Here is a 9,776-nt window from a genome sequence, read left to right as displayed (position 1 = left end):
GTCACATGTGTTCAGTGGAGGGAGAAGACAGCAGAGCCAAACTCCCACACATGCAAATGAGAAGCTTGGCCAGGACCCAAGAGTCCCAGGAGGCTAGGGTGGCAGGGGGGAAAGGGGAAGCCGGGCAGAGGCAAGGAAAGCCAGCTGGGCAAAGCCCTGAGGCTGGGATAGTCACTTGCTGAGGGAGGGGGCAGAGGAAGAGTGGCCCTGCAAGAATGAAGGGGGAGAGAAGGCACAGGAGGGGGCACAGCTGTCAGAAGGTAGGACAGTGAGGCGTATGCACCAGGAAGTCCTCTCCCAGGTCCAGGAGGATTAGCAGATAGGTCCTCGGCCTCAGAGAGGAAGAATAGGCAAAGACTTAAAACAAACAAACAAACAAACAACCTTTTTGCTTTGCTATATATAAAAAGTGAAAAGGGCACATTTGCTCTGTGGATTTAGAAGCCCATACATGATCTTTCTGTCTTGACTTTTGGGGAGAACCATCCTGGGTTTGTGGAATGTCAGAGTTTCTTGCCTGCTGGGAACAGACACAGTGATGAAGCAGAGGTCCAAGGTTTTGTTCATTTGTGACCTTTTTTTTTTTTTTTTTTTGAAACAGGGTCTCACTGTGTAGCCCTGGCTGTCCTGAAACTTGCTTTGTAGACCAGGTTGGCCTCAAACTCAGAGAGCTGCCTGCCTCTGCCTCCTGAGTGCTGGGATTAAAGGTGTGTACCACCACCACCACCACCCAGGAGTTTTATTCTTCAAATGGGCTAAAGTTCCTGAATGATAATTTTAAGATGAGGAAAGAGAGAATGGATAGGCCTGGTTTGACATTGAGCTTGATGACAAAACAAAACACCCCCAAAACAAACAAACAAACAACAACAACAACAAAACAGACAAAAAACAGTCAGGAGGCAGAGCCAGCCTGCTTTGCAGAATGAGTTCCAGGACAGTCAGGGTCACACAGAGAAACCTTGTTTTGAAAAAAAAAACCCAAAAAGCTGTAAGAGGTTGCTATAAGATCCAGCATTGATACTTAGCAGCTAAGAACACCCTGTGCATCATACGACACGTCTGAGACTGACTTAGGAAGCTCTGTGCGGGCACCACAAATCTACAGAACTACACTCCTCCCTGGATGGTCCCCATTCCATCTTAGCCCATCTTAAATTACTGAGGGGTTCTCCAGGGTCCCCCTTCCTTCATCTGCTGTGACTGGTGCTTCCCAAGGTCCTTGCCCTGGTTCCTCTGAGCAGCTCCCCCCTCCTCCACCCCACCCTCCAGCTGCTCTGTGAATCTGGCTCTAACCAAAGGGCATATGACTGCAAACCTCTCCCACCCACTGTGTCCATGTGAAGCTTCCCCTTCATTAGGCAGAGAATGTCAAAAGTCACAGCACTGATGTGGGCAGCCTGGCTCTTTCTGACTTTCCCACCCTTGTCCTGCCCCTGCTTTCTGGACCGAGATATGTAGACCCTGTTCCCGTGGCTGCATGGCAGGCACGGACATTGTGGCTGAGGACCACAGGTTGCCTGAGTGACCAGTCCTACCTCTGGTCTCATCTGTAGCATGCTAGATGTCACTCATCTATGGCAGTGTGTGTGTGTGTGTGTGTGTGTGTTTGGCTTATCCAATCTGTGTGTGGACACTTGGATTGCTTCCTTCCACGGCTTAGCTTCTGTGAACACAAATGTATAAATATCTCTTTTGGGGACTCAACTTCTAATTCCTTGGGGAATTCCAGTAGAGCTGAGGATTATAGAGTACTTTTAATTTTTTACACAGCTGATGTCTTCTACGTCAGATTTTTTAACATTCATGAGATAGTCTCTTTTCCTGTTGTCCGTATCTTTGTTGGAAGTCACGCCCAGGATGTCATCAGAGTACGTGCTCTGAAGCTCCCCCCTGCATCTTCTCCTAGGATTGTTAACATTTCAGCTCTTACACTAGATCTCTGATAGTTACTCTTACTTAATTTTGAGTATGGTTTTTAGGCAGGAGTCCAGCTTCATTCATTTGCATGTGGATATCCAGTCTTCCCAGCCACGTTTGTTAGAAGGTCCGCTCTTTCCCTATTGAATGGTCTTGGTATCCTTAGTTATCTGGAGGACGGTCAGAGGACTAGCTGGAGGGTAAGACAGCTAACTTTTTGGTTTGAAAGATACACCAAAATGTAAGAGTACAGGCTAGAGTCACTACACACACTTAGCCTCTGATGGCTTACAACCAAGCACATGGTTTTAAAGAAGGTGATGAGTGACTGATTGCCAAAGTCTAAAGATGCATTTGAGTGAGAAAAAGGCCAAGCGCTTGAGACCAGGGGAATGGCATTCTGCACCTGGATAGGCTCCCACATGTGTGTGTGCCCTGCCCATCGGCCAGGCTGTGGAGCAGCGTGAGGATCCACAACAGTCCAACCTAGAGTCCAACCCACGGTTCCCAGAGTCTGCCTGTACTCCCAGCTGCCTGGCATCTTCTGTGCACCATTATTATTTGGGAAACCCACAGTCCCTTGCTCAAGGAACCACCACTCTGGCTTCGGAGGGGGTGGTGGTGGGAGATGGGTGCTAGGAAGCACTGCTCAGTTCCCTTCTTGCCAGCCTGCCTGGTGACTCTGGTAGCCGTTTGGTGGCTTCTAGGTATTCAAGGCCCCTGGACTGGTGTCGTCTTCCCTGGGACACTGTCAGAGAAGAGAGACCTCTATGGTTCCAGTGTCCAGAAGTCCATTTTCCTTCTGCTGTGGCAATGAGAAGTTGCTTGTGTTTCCATCCCCAGAGCCCTTGAGTTCTTTGTGTCTTTAGAGGGTGGCAGAGGGACAGAGCACAGACCCTGAATTCTCAGGCCCTACACAGCAGGCACGTGTGATGAATACATCTTTTCTTGGGGAAAGAGTCCCTCCTCCCAAGGCTACTACCAAAGGGGTGATTAGCAGTTGACTGTGAGCATGTCATGTACATGGCCCAGTACTGGCACTGATATGTAGGTGTTGTCAGCGTGACGTTCATCCCAGGGGAAGACATAGGAGAGGGGCTCCCACCACTGCTCCTCAGGTAATGAAGACAAAGAGGACGGTGGCTGTATCCTTGTCTGCCTGTCAGGAGGGATCCATCCTGTACCATTAAAACAGAAGGAAGAGCTGTGGAGCATCTCAGAAGGGACTAGATTCTAGTTCCATAGGCTGCTATATGTTGTGTCCTGAGGCCTACGGCTCTTGTCACAATGACTTGATCAAGGTAAGCACACCCCCAAGGGAAGGAAGTTAAGTGATGCCAAGTGATCCAGACAAGTGGCTCAAGCAGATCTCCTTGCTCAAGCGTCAACTGCTCTGGGGCACAGCGCTGTAGGTGTTAGGGCAGGGGAGGTCGAGGCTGGAGGCCAGTGCGGTGGTCTTCAGCGTCCTCAAAATGTTTTTCTTACACAGTCAAAATCCACTGTTACTTTTGCAGAGAAGAAAAAAATGGGTACAGAGAGGTTAAGCAACTTGCTCAAGGCCACACAGCCAGTGTAGGAGAGAGAAGCTCCTGTTTGGGTTGTAATTACAGCATCACTGTTGTGCCTCAGACATGGAGGCTGCTTTAGCTCCAGCCCTCTGCTGTGAAGCGCCCGACCTAGGCTCCTGGGACCAACTCTTGCCTGTTGCATTGTCCTACAATGAACCTCTTCTTTACAATTAAAAACACTTGGTGGCAGTTCCAGAGGATCTCTGGCAGCAGACAGCACCCCCCTAGACTCCCAGCATCCTTGGCTCAGCACAGTGCGGCTGCTCTCGAGGCTGCTCAAGCAAGGGAGAGAGTCAGCAGGTGGACAAACGGGAAGCTTGTAGAATGCGAGGCTTCCAAAGGCCAAGAAATATTTGCATGGACATTTGAGCAGTGGGTAGGGAGCTTGTTCAACAGCAAGCACTGGAGCCCTGGCAGCCGAAACCCATTCGTATTTATTTCCACAGATTAACAGTTAATTCAGGCGTGTGTGTGTGTGTGTGTGTGTGTGTGTGTGTGTGTGTATGTGTGCTGTGTATGATTCAGAAAATGGTATATGGGTTAGAGGGTAAGAGAGAGAGAGTACAGGGTAGCCCCACGTTTTGGACCCAGATTTAAGCCCTTATGCAGGCACAATGAATTTCAACACGAAGCTACTTTCTTGTTCTTGAACGAGGGCCGTGGACTGGAACAGGGTGGAGGTGTCAGGACATGCCAGGATTCAGGAAGTCTCCATCGCCCGACCCTCCAACATTTGACTAGTTCCAGATCGGCGTGGCGATGCTTTGCTGAATGGGAGGCTGCGTCTCTGCCTTTCCCTCCAGCCTCCCCTCGTCGGGCAGACACCACCATTGTGTATATGAAAGCCTTAAAGGGGAGAACCTTGAGGGCTTGGCTGTGTAAGTGATACCAACTGTCACTTACTAGAATTTGTGTGCTGCCTGGCTAAGGGAGCTGGTCTTCCGAGCCGGGCACTTTGGAGAGATAAGATGGAGAATCCAAGGTCATCCTTGGCTACATCCCAGTTTCAAGCCCAGTGTGGGCCACATGAAATCCCTGCTTCGGAAACAAGTGGGGAGGGGGCCAGGGATGCAGCTCAGTGGTAAAGGGAACATTCTAGCCATCCTTAAGGCCCTGGGGTTCAATGTGCAACACCACATTGAAAAACAAACCAACAAACACACACACACACAAACAAACGGGTCTGGCGCCCCACAAGGCCCTTCCTCCCCAGTCTCCCAGTGTCAAATCGCATGGGCAAGGGTAGATGAGACAGATGCTGGCTGCCCCGGGAAGCAGGGACACTGGAGGGCTCTGGACTAGACCAGCTCTGCACTCTGGGGGAAGTCACAGAATGGCGGCTGTCCTCCAAGTGCGGGGCCTGCCACTCTGGAAGAACAGGGGGCAATTCCTTGGGGCGGGGGATCGTTGGCTTCTTTGTTAACTTACACCATTTTTTGAAAAAAAAAAACAGTTGGTGAAAGGTCTTATATTTGTATAATAATACAATTATCATTAATGACTTATAATTTCTTCAGATGCAGTGCAATGGGCTTATTAACACAGGCCCACCTGTATGTGCTCCAGTCATCCCACGGTGATCTAAGCCAGATCTCACATGCGAGGTGTATCAGGGAGCAGTCTACAGAGGCTGCCTCTGGGTGAGGGTGGAGGGACTGGCCTAGCACACGAGCACGGGAGGATGTCCAACTAGTGGCCACAGTAGAAATGTGTCACATCGTGGCAGCTAGTGATGACTTGCTCTGCTGTCACTGGGCAGTAGAGATGCCTGAGTGCTAACACCCCCAATCCTCGAGGTTGCCTACTGGGCAGGCTTATTTGAAAGACGGGACACAGGCCAGGCCCAGACCCCTCTACCTCCCCCGAGAACTTGCAGGCATTGGCTTGACCTCTAGTCTTACTGCTTACCCGATAGGAATCAACCTTCTCGGAGCTGGGCCTCTTCTCTCTTCCCACTCTCCTTCCCTCAGCCCTGCCTTTTGGGTTTCTCCTCTGACAGGGTCTCTTCTCCAGGGCCCGGGTCACTGCTCTATGCTGAGCATCAAGTAACTGGACACTCTTCAGACAGTCTTGTCCCCCTCCAAGGGTCTTTTATTCAATTTCCAAAGTCACTGTCAGGCACTGGGCCTGCCTCCTAGGGCCTCCAAAGAGAGGACGCTTAGTCAGTCCACACATTTGCTGTCTTTCCCACTGCCAAGATTGACCTCCAAGGCCAGCCAATAGTATCTGCTTTTCTCTTTTTTACTCTAACAGAATTCCATAAAAATATAGATCTCTAGCATATATATACATATACATATATATATATATGCACACACATACACATATACACATAGAGACCCTTCAACCAAGGACTGAATAGCCTCCCTTTGGCCTGTGGCTGTGGCCAGGAGGCACCAGCTCTCTGGAGACACGAGGGGACAAGCAGGGTACATCAGTCCACCACGGAGCCAGACTCCAACGGCTTTCTCCGCAAGGCCACTGTGGTCAGCACGGTGACCCCTGACACATTCTAACACAAGCGCAAGGTGAACCCGAGGGAGCTCTACCCAGAGTAGGGGAGACAGAAGGAACTCTCTGCTAGGCCTTGGGGAATGGCTTCCTGAGGGAAAGTTTCAAAACCAGAGTGCATGGCTGACGAGCCAGGGAGGGACAGCTGCCCAGCGACCTGACAGAGAGCACGCGGGCACAGAAAGGTGAGGCAGGCTGTCAGGTTCCTCAAGCATGGCCGCTGTGGGAATCTAGGCAGGGGAGCACAAAAGGCCAAGCTGGGGCTTTGGGGTCACTCAGCAAAGCCTAAGATGAAAACTGGGCAGTGGGTGATGAGGTGTACTGGGCTGAGGCCTATAAATGGTCACTTGGATGTCATTCACCCAAGTGGGCGGGTCCAAAGACTTGAGGGACTGTGTACTCAAGGTACCAGGAATGGCTACGTCAGAACCCTGTTTTGTATTCCAAGGCGTATCCTGGAGGCCACCGGCTCAGGGCCCACGGAGTCTACTGACTGGGGCGTGTCTCCAGGGAGATGACAGTGAGTGAAAATGGAAGACGGGGGACGGTGTTTAGAGGCCTGGCCGACATGAGTCCAAAAGGCACTTGGTGGTACAGAGAAATCACATGTAGCCTCTAGGCAACCTCCCCATAAAGGAAACACCAGGCATCAACAGGGCCAATTCAGGCTGACAAGAGCCCAGGAGCCCACTGTCCCTCTTTGTATCTGGGACCTCAAGCTGTGGCTGTCCTGGGCAAGGCTTCAAGCTTTGCACTGCCCTGAGATCGGATGGGGAAATGTATCCGGGGCTCTCCGGCACGTCTGCTCACAGCTCTGTGAAGTCGCTGAGATTCAAGCCAGTTTGTCTCCCAAGGCACTCATCTCTGTGGTACACAAACTCAAGATTGGTTCATCCCAAACCAGGAAACCCGGGGTGGTGGGGGAAGCCAAGGAAGGGGCTTGGCTCCCAGACACACCTTTTATCTAAGAGGTGCCCAGCAACCGGCAGTCTCTGGGGGAGGCGAGGCGTTTGCCTTGGATGCAAATCTTGTCCCCCCAGCTTCAGTCAGGAGCTTAGGCCCAGCTGGGCCTGCAGGGTGTGGAGTGTGGGAGGAGAAGTGGCATGGAAGCCAGTGGAAGTGCTCACTTGTCATCTATTCCCTGAGGCCCCACATCTGGACACACGCCCTTCCCTGCCCCCTGCCTGTGTCTGCTGCCCCCGCCCCGCCCCTGGCAGGCAGTATATGGCTGCCAGCTGCAGCTGCAGAGGCTCACAGCTCTCTGGCAATGATGGAGAAGGGCAGCACAGGGCTGCTGGCCTCCAGCTCCAGGGCTGTGAGGAAGCAGTCCACGGCCGCTTCGTTCTGGCCTTGGTCCTGCAGCACCTCCCCCAGGCCCTGCCACGCTTCGTGGAAGGTGCTCTGTCTCTCCACAGCATCCCGCAGCACCTTCTGGGCCAGGCTCTTGTGGCCCAGCTGACTCAGCATCAGACCCTAGAAAGGAAGCAGAGGACGAGGTTAACCAGGCCTGGGCCTCCAGAGCCGGTGGGGAGAGCTTAGCAACCAGGGCGAGCCAGAGAGGCCCTCAGGTCTGGCTGGGCCACAGACAAATGACTGTGCCCTTTACTTATGCAAAACCCATCCGACCCTGCCCAAGCCCTGTTTTAACCTGTAGTAGCTATGTTCCTCTTGTCTTCAAAAGATGGGCCTTTAAGCCTAGACCTGATTTTGAGTGGCCCCGTGTGGGGAATTCTGAGCCCTCCAACTCACTCTTCAACAAATGGAAAAATAAAAATAAAATAATGCATTTTATCAGGGCCTGGGCATCTAAGCCGGGTGGCAGGAATGAGTCAGTGGACGAAAAGCTGTCTAAGACTGGAGCATGCTCAGTAGTGCCCAGGCCACGCTGCCCCTCACCCCAAGGGGGCACCCACAGCAGGAAGGTTATCTAGTTTTGTGACAAAGAGGGGGTGCTTGTCTGCCTGCCTCAGCAGCCCATCTTCCCCCGGGGACTGCTGGGTCCCGAGACCAAGCAGCCAGCAGACTCTACGCTCACAGGTGCCAGGGCGGGCGGGCGCTGGAGGGAGTGGATCAGGGCACAGAGCAGTTGCTGAGAGAATGAGAGAAAAGGGACTCAGCTATCCAAGGCCCCTTCGGTCAAGAGCAGGAAGTATGGCTTTGCAGTTTTAGCTCAAAGGACCACTGCAAAGAACTGAAGAGAGTAAGCTAGAGGAAGTGCCAGGAATTGTCACAAAGCGGGTGGGAAGTGAAACCGGCAGTCTTGAACATCCCCCATCCTCCCAGGGACAAGGACAAGGGACAGGGTGTGGGCACGGGGAAGGCTCCAGGTCCCAGAAAGGCTACTCTGTACCATTCTACTGACCTGCCACTGTGAAGGTATCCCAGGATGCTGAGAAGTGAGCACTTCTCTTGTTCCAAAGAGTGGAGGTATAAATCTTCAACCCTGATCTCCTGGGGAGGCAGGGGACCAGAGTGGGGGCAGGGAGCTGTCTTTGTGCCTGAAGCCCCCTCTCTGCAGCCCGCCCACTGGCGGCCATGCACATTTTTAGCTGGATTATTCTCCTCCTCCTCCCCAAGCTCCCTAGAGTTAGGCCCTTGGTTGCTATGGAGACGCACCAGGAAAGATGTACATGGCTGACTTCATAAATCCTAAGAGAGCTTGGAACATGACCAATTAGGCAGCAGAGAGGGTGCTGAGGAGGACTGGGGAAAGCTCTGTCTCCAGAGGCGCTGGCTGGAGGTCCTGGGGCCACAACCGACTCGTCGAGTGGCACCCTCCTATGACCCTAAGCATAGACACACCCAAGGACCCAGGAGTTCGGTAGCCTCAGCTGAGGCTGGAGAACAGCAGGTGGGGGCAGGGAGTAGCGGCACACAGGGCTGACCAGATGCACACAGCAGTGCTGACTCAGGGTTACCAGAACCAGCGGCAGGCAGCGTCTGTCCGGCCAGTAGTGCCCAGGCCACGCAGTTCTGCCCACATGGCCAGGGCAGGACCTTAAGTAGCTCACTCACAATGGAACAGGGCCTACAGGCTGGAAGGAAGGAAGGTTCTAGCCGATGGCTATCAGACACCAAAATGAAGTACCAAAAACCAAGCGCTCTGAAGCCTCTCAATGCTACCCACAGGGAGTGCTTGAGGATAGAGGTGGCCAGCGGGGCCTGTCAGAGGGGTGGGTGTGGGGTGTGGGGTGTGGGGTGGTGGTGGGGCGGGTCTACTTGCTTCTCTTCTCTGCGCTTTCTTTCTGGAGCTGCCTTCCACAGGAAACTTTATTGGTAAGAAGAGTCCACCCCCCTCACCTCCCAATCTCTAGCTGGGTCTAGTGGTGCAAACCCATCGTCCCAGCCACTTGGGAGGCTGAGGCAGGAGAATAACAAGTTGAAGACCTGACCAGGCAAGAGAGTTCTAGGCTAGCCTGGGGAACTTAGCGGAAACCAAATGGAAATAAACAGAGAGCAGGGAAGGAGCTCTGTGGTACGCTGCGCTGCCACCGCTTGCCTAACTTGCCTAACAAGTAGGGAGGCTGGCAGAGAGAAGGTGTGGGTGTTTGGGAAGGAGCCAGATGTGTCTGCAGGCTGAACGTGCGCCTCAGTAGAGAACAAAGGCCAGGGCTTAGCAGCCAGAAGGCCAGCTCTGCCACTGACATGCACTGTGACCTCAGCAAACTGACATGGGTCTCTGTAAACTGGGGGGAGAGGGAGGGGGAGGGGGAGGGTCAGTTGGGGGTTGGGGGGAGTCCTTCCTCACAGGGCTGCTGAGAACTCTGGAAGGATGAA

At 52.9% G+C, this 9,776-nt stretch overlaps 1 protein-coding gene across 4 annotated transcripts in view; it reads right to left on the bottom strand.

Annotated features, from left to right (window-relative positions):
- Nucleotides 1–5,550: 5,550 nt before the first annotated feature.
- The window catches only part of Ttc7 (tetratricopeptide repeat domain 7), a 98,963-nt gene continuing 94,737 nt past the window's right edge, over nt 5,551–9,776 (bottom strand). For 3 of the 4 annotated variants that reach the window (XM_006524201.4, XM_017317451.1, XM_011246415.2), the window contains one exon: nt 5,552–7,472. In XM_006524201.4, coding sequence (XP_006524264.1) covers nt 7,251–7,472 — 222 coding nt within the window. In that variant the 3' untranslated portion in view covers nt 5,552–7,250. Of the gene's footprint in view, nt 7,473–9,776 lie in introns of all 4 variants that reach the window. The other variant, NM_028639.3, reaches the window with a different exon arrangement.

Source organism: Mus musculus, chromosome 17 (assembly GCF_000001635.26).
Source record: "Mus musculus strain C57BL/6J chromosome 17, GRCm38.p6 C57BL/6J".
NCBI lineage: Eukaryota > Metazoa > Chordata > Mammalia > Rodentia > Muridae > Mus > Mus musculus.
Note: the sequence above shows the minus strand (reverse complement) of the source record. Positions and strands in the feature narration are given on the sequence as shown.